The sequence below is a fragment of the Oreochromis niloticus genome, linkage group LG6 (genome assembly GCF_001858045.2).
Source record: "Oreochromis niloticus isolate F11D_XX linkage group LG6, O_niloticus_UMD_NMBU, whole genome shotgun sequence".
Lineage (NCBI taxonomy): Eukaryota > Metazoa > Chordata > Actinopteri > Cichliformes > Cichlidae > Oreochromis > Oreochromis niloticus.
Window position 1 is genome coordinate 32,762,070 of NC_031971.2, and position 17,763 is coordinate 32,779,832.

At 37.7% G+C, this 17,763-nt stretch overlaps 2 protein-coding genes across 3 annotated transcripts; both read left to right on the forward strand.

The window, feature by feature from the left end:
• The first annotated feature begins 705 nt into the window (after nt 1-705).
• Nucleotides 706-10,191, forward strand: LOC100705618 (Fc receptor-like protein 5). Of its 2 annotated transcripts, XM_005458512.4 has the most exons (11): nt 706-1,475; nt 1,558-1,584; nt 2,932-3,213; nt 3,305-3,601; nt 3,834-4,106; nt 5,016-5,348; nt 5,714-5,764; nt 7,403-7,513; nt 7,611-7,635; nt 8,593-8,680; nt 9,967-10,191. In XM_005458512.4, the coding sequence occupies exons 1-11, from the start codon at nt 1,331-1,333 to the stop codon at nt 9,985-9,987; spliced, it is 1,653 nt and encodes a 550-aa protein (XP_005458569.3). In that variant the 5' UTR covers nt 706-1,330; the 3' UTR covers nt 9,988-10,191. The 2 variants fall into 2 exon arrangements, with proteins under 2 accessions (XP_005458569.3, XP_005458570.3); XM_005458513.4 differs by lacking the exon at nt 5,714-5,764.
• A 155-nt stretch (nt 10,192-10,346) lies between these two features.
• si:dkey-93h22.7 (uncharacterized) lies at nt 10,347-16,674 on the forward strand. Its single transcript, XM_003453768.5, has 13 exons — nt 10,347-10,564; nt 10,662-10,688; nt 10,796-10,922; nt 11,005-11,186; nt 11,450-11,633; nt 13,547-13,650; nt 13,769-14,041; nt 14,138-14,443; nt 14,520-14,621; nt 14,709-14,736; nt 15,562-15,610; nt 15,711-15,776; nt 15,858-16,674. The coding sequence occupies exons 1-13, from the start codon at nt 10,534-10,536 to the stop codon at nt 15,924-15,926; spliced, it is 1,548 nt and encodes a 515-aa protein (XP_003453816.2). The 5' UTR covers nt 10,347-10,533; the 3' UTR covers nt 15,927-16,674.
• Nucleotides 16,675-17,763: the final 1,089 nt, after the last annotated feature.

Below are 17,763 nucleotides of genomic sequence, written 5' to 3' on the forward strand. Positions count from 1 at the left end.
GTTGCTAAATTATCAGGCTTTTTTTCAATTTAGGTAAAAACTATGTCTTCGTTAAATCAGTATATTCGAGTCGTGTGAAGGCTAACTAGATCCGTGATAATTTTTTAACTTTGTGTCACGTCTTTGCATTGGTGTTTTTATGCGTGTTTTGTTATATTTAGGTTTTGCAGACATGTGACCACTAACCACATGAACTTAACTTGTCAGCCGTTCTAGAGCCAAGTGAATAAAGCCTTAGTCATACTGGTGGTTGATCAGCTGCCAGCCACCAGTCGTGAGGGAAAAAATAAATATTCCAGACTGGTTGGCAAAAACCCGTGCCCTTTGGTAGAATACTGCTGAGGTGGTAGTTTGAATGGAAGTGATAGACTTGTCTATAAACACTGTCCAGCTACTCAGAGCTGTAGTGAAAAGTGGGATATAATCTGGAGACCATTTGCCTTCACAGTAAAAGTTGTCTTTTGAAACATGTTGGAGCTCTAAGGCACAATTTGTACCTCGAAGGCAAACTTTTACCATTTCCAGTTTGGTCACACTTTTTTTTTTAGGTTTCACTACCCCTAATACTTAGCAGATGTTTGCAGACAAACATGGAAAACTACAGGCAACCAGGTAGTAATCAAGGCAATCTGGAGGTGGTTTTTGGTGCAGCACCGATTTCACCCAATGAAAGCCAGCAACCTCCAGAACCACCGCCAAACAGTCGGGGAAAACACATTTTTCTCTAGTAATGGTTATATCACATCCAGTATGGTGGAAAACACCTGAGCAATGTGTGCATGATGTCACAGGAGAAACCTCAATATCTGTGTACTGTCCTTTGTCCGGAGCACTTTTCTGAAATCTGGCCTGTTTGCATCTTTTTTGCTGATGTCCCTTAATGTGCACTGTCCCTCTTAAATAAACAAAAAAATATAGATACCAAAAGCTAAATAAATAAACTTATTCCCATGGAAGACGAGTGAAAAACTTATATCAGAACCTTTTACCACTTTAACTGTATTTAATGTTTTTGACATGTTAATCAAAAGCATTTAAACTATTCATCAAAAGGAAGCAGTCTCATTCGTTTATTTCTCCTAACATCTTGGGTATAGTGTGGATTTATGCAGGTTATGGATACAATTTGTTGTATATAAGGAATGTATGCACATACACTTGTACAGTAAACAAAATATGTTGAAAGTATGGCGATCACAGTCACTCAAAGACTTTAACTGTGACCTCACTGTGTCCTTTAATATTGTCTGTGTATGTTTTTCTCCAATTTGATCAAAATCTTCGTGCACATTTTAGTTATATTTGCACTGACATCACAGAGATCCTTAAAATGAAGTTAACAGCCCAGTATGTTATCTGCTTGCAACACATGTGTAACACCCTTGCAAGCCTTGGCAAGCTGAAGAAACCATGCCCAAAGGTACATGAGAGGGTTATGGAGAAACGTCAGGCTCTTCATTTTTTGCCAGTTTTGGGTGAGTCGGTTAAAACTGGGAAAATGTATTATTATTATTATTATTATTGAATAATATTGTTAATGTGTGTTGTTTTTTCCAGCTGTGGCAAGTTTCCTCATCAAGATAAGTAAGTGTGTTAACTGGGTGCTTAAGACATGTAGCTAAGATGGCAGAGATCTTCACGCTTTTCAGATGTTTGCTTCTTAAAAATATTCGCAGAAACAAGGTTACAGTAATAACCCACTTCTGTCCCTACACTAAGACTCTACATGACTGTCCCTCCTGGGATCAATTATTGAAGCTAATGTGGACAGTCAGTGTTCGGCCAAAAACAAGAAGAAAGTTGATATTTTTCTTTAGATTTTAAAGTTTTATTGTTCACTTTAATGAAAAGCATTCAATAATGTCTGATGTGTTTCATTTTGTATCAGTCTTTCACATCAGCAGTATAGTGGTGCTGTGGTTATCCCTGCTGTTTCACAGCATAAAACTTCCAATGTGTCTTTGTTTTCACTGTGTCTGCTGGCTGCAATTACAGATAGGAGTCAGTAGTCGGCAATACCAGGAAAACCACTTTTCAAATTCTATAAGGCAAAATTGATTAATGAGTGCCCTGTATGTGATTTAGGACCTTTTTTTATAATTATTGATGTACAAAATTGCCAGCAGCAGTTAAAGACTGGTCCCTGTAAGGTGCAAATCACCATTGCTGGGGTTGTTACTAAAAGAAAAGTAATAGGTTACATATTACTCTTAATTTTAAAGAAAATAATGCTTTTTGTCATTTGTTTCATTGAATTTTCCGTTACATGGCTTGAAAAGCTTTTGTAATTCCACAAAGTGCTGTAAACATCCCTCTGAGATTTTGGTCCATATTGACATGATATCATCACACAATTGCCTCAGATAATCTGAATCTTGTCTAACATCACATCTCAAAGGTTGTGACAAATGTTAAAAGACAAAACAAAACAAAACTAAGAAATCAGGAAGGGGGGAATAAATTCCGCATACATCTGTTTTTCCCATACATCAAAGGTATCTATAATTTTGTATCAGTGTCGTACTAACATTACAGCCTTGGAAAAACAGTTCAAATGAATCATTAAAAGTCCAATATTACAATGAAATTCATGCCCATGCAGGTTGTAAATAAACTTCTGACCACAATTGTATGGTCAAAGTCACTTACCTAGGTCGCTGCATATTGATGCTGAATAGCATCTTTACTCTGAGCAAACATATCATAGAGTTCATCACCTTGTCTCTGAGGCTGACCCCAGTCACCCTTTTTAAGAACCTAATTTCTACAATTCGACCCACAAGCTTCCTTCAGTCACTACACACAGCTTAAGGGCACAGGTAAGGGTAGCAACATAGACTGAACGGTACTTAGCCGGTGTTATTGAGCATAGTTTTATATCTTTTTATAGTTTCAAGTTTGCATGCACAGTTGTTTCATTTGCTTCTTTAGGTGGATCAAGCTCTCTTCGCCCGGTGCTGACTGGTCCTGACCTGGCCTTCAGTGGCCCAAGGGTGGTTTTCCGTTGTGTTGCATCTAACGTCTCCCCACCAGTCATCTATGAGCTGATAAAGGATGGACGTGTGCGAATTGGCCGCAATAGAGATTTTCAAGGTGGCCAAGTTGCATTATTCCCTATCAAAGTAACTGCAGCGTCAGAAGGGTCATACCACTGCAGGGCCACAGCTGGAGGAACCAGAGAAATCAGCAACGGCATTAAGCTGAGAGTAGTCAGTGAGTATCGGATGCTGGGTAGTTCACTTAAGCTTACTAAACTGACTTTCCCCTTTTCTTCACCAACTGTCTTTTATTCCCTGATTTCCAGCTCCACCATCATATACCAGAGTGACCTCTGAACCCTTCCCCCCAGTTGCATATGAGGGGTCACGCATGGCCCTGAGCTGTGATGTTGAAATGGGGTCCCACCTTTCCTACAGCTGGTTTTTTAACAGGAAGGAAATAACATCTTCCACTTCTCTCCCCTTCCACTTTGTGGGAAACAAGCTGTTGGTTGAGAGGGTAACTCCTGAGTATGCTGGAAATTATTCTTGTAATGCTTGGACCAGCGTGAATGAGATCAAGAGGATTTCCAGCAGCACAGAGGTCCAGGTGACAATCAAAGGTATATATTAACAGAATTTATAAAGTTTATAACTACTATGTTAGCTACTTGGCGCTATCAGCCAATTTAGTTCAGAAATATCTCATGAACTACTGAATAGATTTGCATGCAATTAGGTCCACTGTAATGTTCCCAGAGGGCAATTTTAATGAGTTTTCATTAGCACTGAGGGACTGATATTTTTTCCATTTAAGTGAAGTTAAAAAACTCTTCCTCCTTCCTCCTGTACCAGTCTATGTTTCAAAGCCAGAGATCTCCTTCTCCGTTCATAAAGAGGGAACCGGTTACCATGGCAATGTGACGTGCTGGTCAACAAGAGGGAGCCCTCCGGTGAACTTTTATCTTTTACTAGATGGTAAAGAAGTGGACTCTGCCACAGCAGCTCAGACCCTCGCTGCCTGGTTCCTTGTAGTCGTAGTACCCGAGCTGGACATGGGAGAGGCACGATGCCGGGTGAAAACCGAGAATCAGGACCTCACGAGTGAGCCCGTGAACCTGGAAGTAGGTATGAAGATGTGTGAATGATCTCTGTCTTTACCATAGACTGTAGATGGATGCAGCCTATGCAAAAGTGACTTAAAGGTGCATTCTTTTTCCTGATGGCCATTAGAGATGCTTACAATACAATACAATACAATATGAAGTTCAATGTGTAAACAATTCAGATAGGGGGATTAACTAGGATTTCCATCATGATTTGTCACTATTTAAATAAATCTGAACTGAATTGAAGTTGCGTTCAGTAAGTGTTGATGCAGAAAAGGATCCAAAAAAAAGACTGACCATTATTTAGTTGAAGTTTATGAAAATCCACAACAGAGAATCAACTAATGAATCCAAATGTCTGAAAAACTCATAAAGCATAATCAGCAGGAACTGAACTGAACAGGCCGAAAAAGGGAGGCAGCGACTATATCCACAAAGAGGTGAGAGACACCTGGAAGAGACAGGGAAGTAAAACTAAATACTAAACACACAGAGGCTGCCAAAATAAAACAGGAAGTAACTAAAACATAAACACGGCTCCCACAGACCAAGAAATAACAACAAGACATGGGAACAAACTGAAAACTCAACCTGTGATAAAACTAAAAAGCTCAAGCACATAACTCAAAAAACTAAACTAGAATTACAAGAATAGAAAAAAATCACAAATAGGAAAACTCTTTAGTAAGGATAGACACAGGACCAAGACAAGTGGACTCAAACCTATCGAGTAAGAGCACAAACTCATGAGGAATGCGTCGTTTTTCTAGACTTCTACACAATCAGACTTGTTTTTGCAACCAGACGAATCGCCCCCTGCTGGCCATTAGACTGTATGTTTAAGACACCTCTGCATTGATATGTTTTACATGAACTCTATATTTTATGTGATTTGTGACCCTCTCTTCCTTTTTCTTTGTCTGTCAAGTCCCAGTTGGAGGAAATGTGAAAGTGGAGGTGGAATATCTGTACACAGCTGATTCCAAACTGACTACAGCAAGGCTGAGCTGTCACGTCAGCAGAGGAACTTTTCCTTACATCTCGTGGCTCTTCAATGACTCTGTCCTTCCCTCTGAGTCTCATCCGGATTCCCACATTCAGCCCATCCTGCCTCACATTGCCTTCGCTGACCGAAGACGATCCCTCGTCCTCACTAAGCTCAGCCCAGAGGAATCTGGGTATTACCGCTGCAGGGCCAGGGACAATTACGATGACGCTGGGCCCTGGGTGGAGAGTGCAGCTGAGCTGGTCCAAGTCACAGGTGAAAGACCAGGACTAAGAGTGGAGTAAAACTTATGGAGTAGTCATTTTGGGAAGTATACTAACTTGCTTTATTATTGAGGTCAGGTTTATAAACTCCATGTAATGGTTCTAACCTGCAAGAAAACATATAGTACCAATTGAAATAAGCAGTCATGATAGATCATTTCCACCTTAAAACCGTCCCTTGAATCTTTATGCCACAGTCCAGACATGAGTGTGGTATTGAGCTTTCTGTCTAGCTCTCTCAAACAAGGCCAAATTATGCTTTAAAAAGAATATCTGTTGAACCCAGGCTTTTGTTCACATGCATCATTTAATATAAATGTGTCTTCCTGTGGGTTTCTGCACTTTTTATGCCTTCAGTCAACTCCATGTCTCAAGCAGAGTCCTCAACCGAAACGCCACCAAGTGAAAGTAAAAATATTTTGTTTGTTTTATTAACCTTATTTCTGCACAAAAGTTTGGGGTCATGCAAAAAAAAAAAATCTAAATATTTTTAAATATTTGTATTTACTAAATGAAAGTGCAGAGTGATGAAAAATACAGTCCATTAAATAATGAATTTGAAGTTATTTTGCCCTTTAAATTCTGCTTTTGTCAAAGGATTATATGCACAGCAGTTACAGCATTGCAGTCTTCACTGATTGTCAGTAATTCCTTTTTTGAATTCTTTAATTTTCTTTTTTTTCCACCCTTTTTTCGGTGTCTAAAGTCTTGATTTTTGGGGTTATTGTTAGGATTCCTGTTATGCTTCCTTTGTTATTGTAGTGTTTTTACTTTGTTGTTTTTAGTAATAAGTTTTGGTTTGTGATTTCTTGCATTTGGGATTAAAAGAGGATGCTAGGGATAGGGTGAGACGGGGGCAGACCCCTAGAGGGAGTAGCTGAAAGAAGAAGAAGAAAAAGAGGGTTCTTGTTTATCACCATAGCCTCCCTTGTGCTTCCTGGTCTGTGTCATCTTGTTAGTAGTAGGTATTAGTCTTCATGCCTGTCAGTCTCTTTGGGTTATTCTCTGCTTTTACTTTGAAGGATGTTTTCTCCTGTGTCCTGTGTCAGTGTTGTTTCCTGTCTGTCTTCTTTTGAGTCCTCATTATTCTCGCCTGTTGTCAGTTGTGTTCACCTGCGTTTCTTCCCCTTTTTTTAGATTTTGAGTTTTTTGGATTGCACTTTTTAAAAGAAACTGGATTTCAGCTGGCTTTTTGTTTGTGAACACATACAAGTTAGACTGGTTTCATGGGTACTGAATAGATGTCAAAAACATCACCTCAATAGGCAAAAACAGATGTGTTTGGTGGCCAAGCCAGACAGAACACCAGCTGTTTCTTTCTTACATAATTCTTGCATATTTTGGATCTGTGCTGATTGACCTGTTGTACGAGGAAGCTGGCTCCCCACAAGAGCGATCCTAAACGTCTGTCAACTAAATCCATTTTAATCTGCACATAGCTTATCTTTACCACCACATCATACCCCAAACCAGAACATTTCCGCCATTAGGCTTGACAGATTTGTTCTGTTTTACACAAATTTTCTTCTTTTTAATCCAAACACATTTGGATATTTGTAGCAATTTTGCAGCTTGAGGTTTGTGGGAAACATTTGACAAAGGGAGACAATGAGGTGTTTGTGTCTCTGTCAGGAGACTCTTTGTATTCTTGCTCAGTCCTGCTCTGGGGACTCCCAAATCTATTCGGAATAGAGCCAGTTTGAAATCTTCACTTTTGAGCAAGTTTCCAGCATTGAATGTTCTTCCTTTGTTAGAATAAACTCAATCTTAATCAGACTTAAAGGATAAAACAATGTATCACTTCTTTTGTCAAAATAGTCTCAGATGTACTCATTATTAAAAAAGTGTTTTCTGTTAGCCTTTTTAATGAAGAAAATTTGCGTAAAAATGTAACTATGTCATTAATGATTGATTAATAACATTTTTATTGCTTACTGGTTGTCATTTGCAACATGATACAGTTTATACTATATGACCCTAAACTTTTGTGCAGCAGTGTGTGTGCTGCCTCAGAGTGTGAAACTGTCTTTGTCTCATCTCTTTCAGGTTTTTGCATGAACATCACAGAAGCTGTCACCATCACATTCTGCTGCTTCGTTCTCCTCATTCTAGTAGTGGGTTCAGCCTGCGTGTACAAGATGTTTGAAAACAAGCAAGGTGTGTGTGAGAACCAGCAATTCACTGATTGGAACACACGCAGGAATTTCTATTAAAACTTCGTATCTTCTTATCTTATCTGTCACTTTTGTTCCAGCTCATACCAACAGTGTTCCAGCAAAGTAAGTTTTACACCTCAAACACTCCAACTATAACCAAGTGTGATATTCTTACATTTACATAACTCTTTAAAGCCTGAAAAATAAAATAATTGCAAGAAAATTCTTTTTTTTAATGGAGTATTTAGCGAATCTTCTGATGAAGTTAAAAAAAATATTATTATTGTTATTATTGGATATTATTTTGCAGTTTATTCCTTAAAAATGTATCATGCAATTCATTGCGGTGTATTTTTTCTTTGGGGGTGGGGGATATTAATGAATTGTGTAGTGCATCCTTAAGCAGATGATAATAACAAATATTTTTATATATTGTTTTATTCATAAAACACTTTAAAGAATACATGAATACCCAGCAGCTAAATTGATTAAGTAAAAAGTAAAAAGAAGTAAAAATCTGAAAAGAGAATAACAAAAAAAGACAGAAAACACAAACAATGAAACAGAAAATAATAAAACAGATGAAATACAGTAACCTTACAATGAAATACTGAGACATTATCACATTAAAGCAAGTCTATATGCTTTAAAAAATTATTCAAATGTCACTGAGCTTTACCTCCATAGGTAAGTTGTTCCAGTCAATGCGTCTTGGAGTTTGACTTAATTTCTGAAGAGTCAGAAGGTTCGATTCAGCTGCAAAGTGGCTCAATTTTTTAAATGACCTGAACCGAATGTTCTTTAAAAGGGATCAGCACAGAGTTGAGCTTATTGCTTGGAAACTTTCAAAGTTTATGCTTTTTGATGGAATAAAGATATTGTGGCCTTTAAAAATATTTTAACCACAAACAGGCTCATATTTAAAATATTTGGACTTGATTTGATATGGCTCTTTTGCAGTTGTGTTATTCAGTTGTGCATTCTTCACATATTTGCTTTTATAAACTGTTTAACGCTAAGGAAGGGTTGTTTGTTAGTCAAATCATCCTTTTCATAACTGTTTGTACCATCTCACCCCAGCTCTGATGCACTTCAGTCTGAACTGACACACCAGTCAGGGGGAAATACGGCTGATACTACCGCTACAGATTGCGATGTTCAAAATCAGGTATGCAAGCAAAAACTATAATACTACTATTCAGGATCAGTGAAATGTTAGTGTCCAGTCACACTCTTAATGTCCCTTTCTTTCCTATAATTAAGAAATAAGTATATGTAAATTCATTGAAGGATTTCTGTAAAGAACTACTGAATTTGGTACATAAAACAAGGAAAATATGAAGAGCATGATGCACTGACATTTTTTTCTCCATTTCCTTAGGGTGTCAGTTTTCCTGTTCTGACCACAAATTATATATTTTTCTCAGGGGGATATTTTTGGAATCTGCTAGGAAATCACACATGCTTGAAAAAACTGATAACAACTAATAAGTGTTCAGGAGACATAAATATATAGCATAAGCTTTCAGACTCAAACAGTGTAAACTACATGAAGATTTTGAAGATGCCAAACCCACAGGCTAGTGAGCTGCACCAACGGTTCCTTACTGTAACAACAAAACATTAGTTTATTTATTAGTTCTTAACCCCTGCACCGTAAGCTCCACGCCGGTATTTGCCAAAAAATGATTGGGGGAATTTAAGCTGTTATAAATGACTTTTTAACTTAAAATCTGTCAAAAATAGGTGAGTCATATCACTATATTATATATCGATCATCAAGTAATTTAGAGCAAGAAAGAGCATTCCTATCAAAAAGCAGCTGCTGCAACCAGACTTTTATATATCCTTTATTTATCTGGGTAAAAAGTGTCATTGACATTAAAAATGTGTTGTTCAAGAGAGATCTCTCCAAGAGGGCAGCAGAAACTGTAACAAATATAACATCACAGCTCGAAAAACTTACTGGAAGTAAACATAAAGGACTGGATTGATGACAATACTGGTACAAATATGCAGAGTCATAAAATACTTCAAAAACAAGTCATTTCCTTATTTTATGTATAATCCCTTCATAAATCCTGTTCACTACAGTCTATTTACTAAAATAAGTAAAGATATTAGACGTTAAAAAAAAACACAGAAAGACATTCGAAATCACTGTTTGGCACAACACCGGTGTCCTGCATGACTATGTGTGCTTGTGCTGATGTTTCATGTGTGGTGCCAGCTAATAGCAAAAACAGATCCTGAGGGTCCCCGCTGTCTGTTGTTGTTGTTCGTCTGTTTCTGTGTGTAGATGTGTGACTGCACAAAGGCACTTATTTTGAACTGTCAGTCATGCAAAGCTGTTCTTTCTGGATCCAAGAATCAAAAATTGGCAGAAAAAGTTCCATTTAAGTTAAAATCAGCTTTCTTAGATGTGATTGTAACATTTTTCTCTCTCTCTTTCAGATCACTGAGGTCACAGTATGATGCACAAGAGTCCTTCACCTCCTAATACAATATTTAATTTTAAATGTTTATATTATGTTAATATTTAATATTTAATGTTCTTGGGTTACTGAACTGTCTACATGGCACTGTTGAAACATTCAGTTATAGACAAGTGCGAAATTGCATTGCCTACCTACTGTATACTGTTATTTTGATGGAAATAAATTTTTAATTATTAGATTACATTTTGTTTCTGTTGTTTTTGCTTTTTTTTTATTAAAATAATGCAAAAAGACATCTTACTTTCAGTTTTACTTTACACTGTGTACATATGATATTCATAGCAAACAACACCAGTTAGTTAGCTGATACGACAGAGGCACGGAGTGTAGCAGGGAGGGCCAGAGTAACACTATCAGTTATTTGCACATGTTTCTAAGTGGGTGTGTGCGTACTTTTCCATATGCATTGCCTGAACACTCAGTTTAAAACTGACAAAATTTGTCACACTTGTGTCCCACAGCAGCTCCCTGTAATAATTTTCAAGGACTAATGTTGCATTAAAGTCTGTTGTTTTTCCAGAAGATGTTTGCTTCCTTCTTTGTGGTCATTCTGGGTAAGCAACACAAAGGGAACCACAGTAAACTTAATATTTCGCAATGTTAAAATCTTCTAATCTCTTTCATTTCTTTCTCTTTTTTCCATCCCTGCAGGGTTGTGCTGCTGCTTCAAGGAAAGCAGTAAGTGAGCGTTACTGTTTGTATGTGTGTAGTGGATTATTTTAATTGTGTTGCTGTTGATTCTTTTTGTAATATTTTCATTGTCTTTCTTTCTTTTTTTTTTATAGGTCAGTTTTTTCTGGGGCGTCCACAACTGTATGGCCCCAACGAGGCTTTGGTGAAAACGTATGTAGAGTTTCAATGTGAAGTGCCGCACCCTCCAACAGATCACGAAATCCTGCTGCAGATATTTAAGTGGGTACATTCAATTTAACCACTGTGGTGAGACACATTACATTAAATGATGAAATTTTTCTAATTACTACCCTTTTTACAGAGAGGATGACCCCAACAAGGCATTGGGTGAATACACTTTACTGGAGGGGCTGGCCGGAAACATTCCCATGGTTATCAAAAAGCGTCATGACGGCTATCTGAAGTGTGTGGCTAGCGTACAAAACCGCTCTATCTCTCATATTAATTCCACGTCCAGCAACCTACACTATTTAAAGGTTATCGGTGAGTCCCTTTATTTATATGCATATAAACAGTTGCTGACTATCAGTCTGTGTTGTCTTTATTCTCTTTTAATTATTTTTTTAAATAAAACTGTTTCATTGTGTTTCACCCTGTGCTGCTATGGATTAAAAAAAAACATAACTGTTTTTGTTTTTGAAGTTGGGGGCTGAAGTTTGGGGAAAAAAGCAGTCAGTCTCAATAAGCATTCCCGTTGTTCAGAAAGTGCACCAGGATCTCAGCCTGTTCTTGTGTCTGTCCTGCAGAGCCGGTGAAAGGTGCACGGATCATCAATTCAGGTCCAGATGACTTCTTTGAGGGAGAAACACTTCAGCTAATCTGTCAACTTAGCGCTGGAAATTATATCTCCTACAAATGGCTGCACAATGATCAGCTTGTATCGCCGTCTTCCCTCCGTCGTATTTATGACAACCAGCTCACAATCTACAGGTTAGTGACAATCAAATGAAGCAATCCAGCAGGTGCATGTTATTAATAATCAACAGTCCACTTACATTTGAGATTCTGACAGTGTAGGATTATCTAAAAACTGATTGTACCTCACTGTAAAATCCTCACTGTAATTAAATTTGTATTATGATATTTGGGGAAAAATACTAGTTGAAGATAAAAATGGAATTAGTTTAGTTTAACTTGACATGTGCCATTTGTTTTGTCCATACACAAATAATGTTTAAAAAAAGAACTATTAAGTTTATTTACAAAGAATTATAATGAATTTTCTGCTCATGATGGAAAACACAAACAGTATCATAAAACGTATCATAAAAAGTTTCTCTGAAGAACCTGTCCTGAAAATTATCAGTGGCACAAATCATATATGACAAACTTATAGTAAACAAGATGCTGCAGCCTCTTTTCTTCTGTGATGTACAAATCATTCAAGATATGTCAAACACTGACTGAGAAAACAACATGAACTGTGCACTCAAGTCACAGCCAGGTGCTGCAAATCAAACACACTTGATTACCTGATCATCACCAAGTGCGACCAAGTTTAAGTTTAGTGAAACAGAAACACAGCTAACAGCTCATACTCAGTGTCAAGCATGATGAAGAGCTGATGATTTGGGCTGGTTTTGCAACCACAGATGTTTTCAGTCATTGAGTTGTTCATGAACACCTCTAAGTATTCCAGAGTCAAATGTGAGGCCATCTGTCCAACAGCTAAAGCTTTGCCCAAACTGGGTCACGTAATGATTCCAAGCATACATACAAATCTACAACAGAATGCCTGAAAAAGAAAAGAATCAAGGTGTTGCGAATGCCCAGTCAAAGTCCACACCTCTGATTTAAATGCTGTGGCAGGACCTTAAAAGGGCTGTGCATAAATGAATACTACTAAAACTCAATGAAATCAAGTAGTATTTTAAAGAAGAGTGGGCCAAAATGTCTGATGTTTTACGGTGGCCCTGAGAGGCCAAACGGGCTGCAACTTAAGAAAACACCAGCAATAAGAAAAACGCTGCAAAAGCACACAAAACACAATGGAAATAGGAAAAAAGAAAATAGAAATAGGAAAAAACAAATTTCCAAAAGCACAAGGGAAGTGTTTCTGGGGAGACAATAACCCGACGGACACGTTGCAGGAACCCAAAACATGGTAGGTGTGTTTTATCATGATTCATATAATACTGATGATGGATTTTTAGGCTAATAGTTAGGCTAACACACTTACCTCTCATCTTTTCTTTCCTCACAAAACCGATAGATCCTCCATTTCTTTTAAATGTCTCCCAGCACAATTCTTAGCATATTTTGGTTCCTGCAACTGGTCCGTCGGCTTATTGTCTCCCCAGAAACACTTCCCTTGTGCACTGTTTTTTCCTATTTCCGTTGTGTTTTGTGTGCTTTTGCAGCGTTTTTCTTGTTGCTGGTGTTTTCTTAAGTTGCAGTCCGTTTGGCCCCTCAGGGCCACCGTAGATGTTGCTGTTTGTCAGTATATGCAAGAGAAAACATTGCATAACCATTAAGAATAATCATTTAAGACTGATTAAGAAATCATCAGCTAATTTACACAACAGTCATTCAGACCAAATGTTTTGACAGATATAATGTTTTTAATTTACCAGGTAGGCCCACCCTAAAGCATACCTGATATTCTTCTTTTGACTCTAACAGGAACTAACAGGGACCTGAAACTAGTGTGATTAGACCATAAACTTATCAGAAAACGATTTAAGAGTCGATGTCTCATAGACTCTAGAACTCCTCTAGACTTCTTTTACGTAACTGGAGGAGTCGCCCCCTGCTGGCCATATATTTACACCTATTTTTTCTGTACAGTCTATGGAAACAATAAATTCAAATATTACAGAAATAATTTTCTCTGTCACCCTCAGAACAAATCCTCAAGACAGTGGCTCCTACAAGTGTGTGGCTACCAACGTCTTCAACAAAACAGTCTTCACCTCCAACAGCTCTGAGATTGAAATCACAGTCAAAGGTTAGCACTCATTTTGGGGGGAAAAACCCTCCTGGTCATGTTTTTGTAAATGTATCATGGTTTGTTTTTTTGACAGCAGATCAACAAAATAACATCACTCTTCTTACTCTTCTTTCAGAGTTTGTGTCAGCCCCTGACATCTCCTTCACTGTGTTAAAGGAAGAGCCACAAAATTATTTTGCAATAGTTGTCTGTAACTCAACACAAGGAGATCTGCCTATCACCTACTCGCTGTACCGTGGGAAAGAGCAGGTCATCAACATGACAGTGGAAGAGAGACATTACGTATTTAAGCTTCCTTTGGTCTTGGACCGCCACTTAGGCTTTCTCAGATGCCATGCGAGCAACGGAGAACAGACCACATACAGTCAGTGGTTGCCCTTGAATGTTGGTATGTTTTTAAAACTGTTAACAAATTACTGAGATAAGCATGTGTTTTTACAGTTAACATCTATTTGTCTTGACATCCCTTTCTGGCATCCAACAGTCCCTGTTAGTGGACCTGTGACAATGCATTATGACTACGACACTGGAGAAAACTACGCTGTAACTGGCCTGAGGTTCTACTGCAAAGCGGAGAAGGGATCACATCCACACTATCAGTGGTTCCACAACAAAACCCTCCTACAGGATCGAGGAACCTACTACCAAGTGGTGGACCAGATGCCACAACGATCGATACTCCTGCTATCTGTGGGGAGGGAAAGCGCTGGGACGTACTACTGTGAAGTATCAGACAGCTTCGACAACAGCACCGCCATAAGCAGCAAGAGGCAATATTTGGATAAAGAAGGTACAGTTGATTTGAGTCAAACATACAAATACCAGGTGACAGCTTGAATCATCTCTTCATCTTCCTCCCCCTCTAGTGCTGAACCGCATTCCTGACTTTGTAGTGGGAGTTGTATTTGGAAGTTTTGCCTTTTTGATTTTCCTGATGTCTGCTTGTTGCTGGATTGGAGTGATTTTCAGTGAGTACAGATGCTTTTTTTTTTTCATCTCATTTTACAGCCTTTGCACTTGCTGCTGAGAAATAACATTATTCACATTTGTTTCAGGGAAGAGGCAGTATGGAGAAAAGTCTCTGTGAGTTATTTCTTTGTTTAATTCTGAAAATGCTGAAAAGTATAGTAACTATAATGTCAATGCTTCCTATGTGAAGTGAACTGTGCTACTTCCTCCAGAGTCAGATTTTTCTTTGTTTTTATTGGGGTGTTATCCACCATAGGCCACTGAAAGAAACAATGGTGGACGATAAGTAACAAAGTGGCCCCGCTTCCTGTTTTCCTTTTGCAGCACAGCAGCTTTTCAAAGAACAGCAACAATGAATGTAATGTTCAAGCCTAGATTCTTCTTTGTTTGTGCTTAAATATTAAAGCTATCAAGGGAAAAACTCTACTGTATGTTAGATGCTACACCCTTCTTGTCTACAGTTAAGACTCACCATCAGACGGTTACCAGAGAGCCATGAGTAAATTTGCGATCCTGTCTTTAATGACATGTTAGATTTGGGGAGCTAAGATTGAACATGGGATACTGTGATTTGGGAATTTGGAAAAATTGGGGTTTTTATGATAATGGAACTCAAACAAGTGATCAATGTGTCTTATAAAAACGTCACATGAAATGCTACTTACTTATTTTTGACTTCACTAAAATGGGTCAGCTTTCAACAACCTAAGAGCAGTTTAAGATATGAATAATTAATGAAATAAAATGAATAACATGGAAGTCTGTGGGGATTGAATCACTTTGAGGCATTAAAGTAACTGTAGTTGTTTTGAATTTGGCTACTTTTTTCACACCCCTTTCTCTCCTTCCCTTGTACGGGACTGTAAAAATGTCTGTGCTTGCACACTTAATCATTCTTAAGACAGTTGTAGCCTACATGTGCATTTTGTCTCTTTGCAGGTGGAGCTTGGAGATGCAGAGAAGCAAAGCTGTATATGAGGACGAGCTGGTAAGTGGCGATTTCTTTAGTGCATTCAATGACACACTGAATGTGTTGTACCATTTTACTCCCAACACAGTAAGCACCACTCAATAATGTCTTCTTATAGGACTTTTCAGTCCACAGTGACGATTCTGATCTGCTGAAAACAGCGAGAGAGGATGAATTCGATCAGGTGAGGCCAGATCAGTTTCTTTCGTCACCCAGTTAGAGATAAACAAGCCAGTGAAGTATTTTGTTTGTTTTCTCCCCTCAGGCATCTGAATCCTCTGAAGACGAATGGCCCCAGATTCAGAAGAAGACTTTGAAGGATGAACTAGTTTAAAGAACTATGTGCATGTTTGCTCTCTAAGCGTGAACTGTTGTAGTGAAATAAACATTTGGTCAGTGCTACAGCGTCCTTACAGGATGAGCACTTTTACCAGTTATCTGTAAAACAGTGTGATGAAGGAGTTAAGTCAGAGGTGCCCAGTTTAAGACTGATGAGGATGAGGGAAACAAAAATAAGAAAGAAAGAAATCTCTTTAACCAGTGGAATCATTTTTGACCCCTGTTGTGTATTTATATGTGCCTGTGTGATATTTTTTGATTGCAAAATTATTTTTTAACATGAGATTGTCAGTTTACTTGTTCCACGGCTTTTCTTTGTGCTTTACAGGAATTGGGCGATTTGTATCCACAGATTAAGAAAAGTTATGTGGGGTAATTAATGTGTTTGTTTGGTTTGTTTATTTTTATCATCATTTTCACTCGTAATCTCTACATTGTAATGTTTTGCAGTGAAGACTGGCTAACAGACCAGGATATAGCAAGCTTGACTCTGAGTGTTGCAGAAAATATTAAATATTACATATTTAAAAACAACAAATTTGTTTAGACTGTGTTTGAAATAGAAGAAAGGATGAAAACACAGCTGGGCTATGATGATTTTATTGTAATTATTTGTTAGTCAAATTATTACAAAGTTATCAGTTCATCTATATTTTGGTGTGAAAAATGATGATAGCATATTGAAACACATGAGTCAAGCGTTTTATACAAGGATTCTCTAAATAAATCATCTTTTGTTTGTACATTTGTGTTTGTTTTAACTCGTTTCTGGATAAAGACTTTTGAAACACATAATTAACTACGTTAGAAAATTTATGAATATTAGTCATAAGGAAAGTGCACATGAATGAGCTTATGGCCATTATAGTCAGTAAAACCACTTGGTTGTTTGACAAATAAACAATTTGTTTCTAAAACAAACCATTTAAAACTTTGCGCACTTTCTGTTCTGCATAATGTTGCCGCCATATGTGAAAGGTTGTATCTGCCGCTGGGAAAAAATACTTTTTTGCCACCTATAAGTCGTCTATGAGTCAAAATCTGGGGTTATTATCTACTTTTTTAAAAACGCAAATATCTAACATTTGTTTTTCTAAATTAGAAAATAACTTAAATTTTGTGCCATTGCTGTGAAATTTTCAGATAATAACACAAGATTTTGACTTATAGTTGGCTTTCTTTTGTGTCTGAAATAAGCTTCTTTATTCTTAGCCTCACCACACCTGGAATAAAAATGCAGTCCATTAAAATAAAACAAAACATACATTTAACATTGAATGCATATTTGATACATTGGGGTGGCTGTAGCTCAGGAGCTAGAGCAGGTCACCTACCAATCGGAAGGTTGGTGGTAGTATCCTTGTCTGCTCCAGTCTGCTCTGATGCATCTATCGGAGTATGAATGCATGTGAATGCCAGATGAAAAGCACCGAAAAAAGTGCTTGTGTCAGTTCTAGAAATTCTGGTAAGTAATGGCTCTGAGAAAATTTAGATTTCTGCAGGGAACCTCTGCAGAGCTTTAACAGGTAAACAGGGTCATTCCTGAATTATGCTTTAGTCGGAAATCTACATGATAACTTAAGATGTAACCATATACCCCTTAACTGCTACACTATAACCTTACTTAAAATCTGTCAAAAATAGGTGAGTCACATCGCTAAATATTGATCATATCAAGTAATTTAGAGCCAGAAAGAGCATTCCTATCAAAAGCAGCTGCTGCAATCAGACTTTTATATATCCTTTATTTATCCGGGTAAAAAGTGACATTGACATTAAAAATGTGTTTTTCAAGAGAGATCTCACCAAGGGGGCAGCAGAAACTGTAACAA

Excerpts from the sequence above, each read along its gene's own strand:
- LOC100705618 (XM_005458512.4), top strand. The coding sequence starts at position 1,331 with ATGAAGTTAACAGCCCAGTATGTTATCTGCTTGCAACACATGTGTAAC. Across the intron at positions 1,585-2,931 it reads AAGTTTCCTCATCAAGATAA|GTGGATCAAGCTCTCTTCGC; the intron begins GTAAGTGTGTTA and ends TTGCTTCTTTAG. Across the intron at positions 8,681-9,966 it reads ATTGCGATGTTCAAAATCAG|ATCACTGAGGTCACAGTATG; the intron begins GTATGCAAGCAA and ends TCTCTCTTTCAG.
- si:dkey-93h22.7 (XM_003453768.5), top strand. The coding sequence starts at position 10,534 with ATGTTTGCTTCCTTCTTTGTGGTCATTCTGG. Across the intron at positions 10,565-10,661 it reads CTTCTTTGTGGTCATTCTGG|GGTTGTGCTGCTGCTTCAAG; the intron begins GTAAGCAACACA and ends CCATCCCTGCAG. Across the intron at positions 10,689-10,795 it reads CTGCTGCTTCAAGGAAAGCA|GTCAGTTTTTTCTGGGGCGT; the intron begins GTAAGTGAGCGT and ends TTTTTTTTATAG.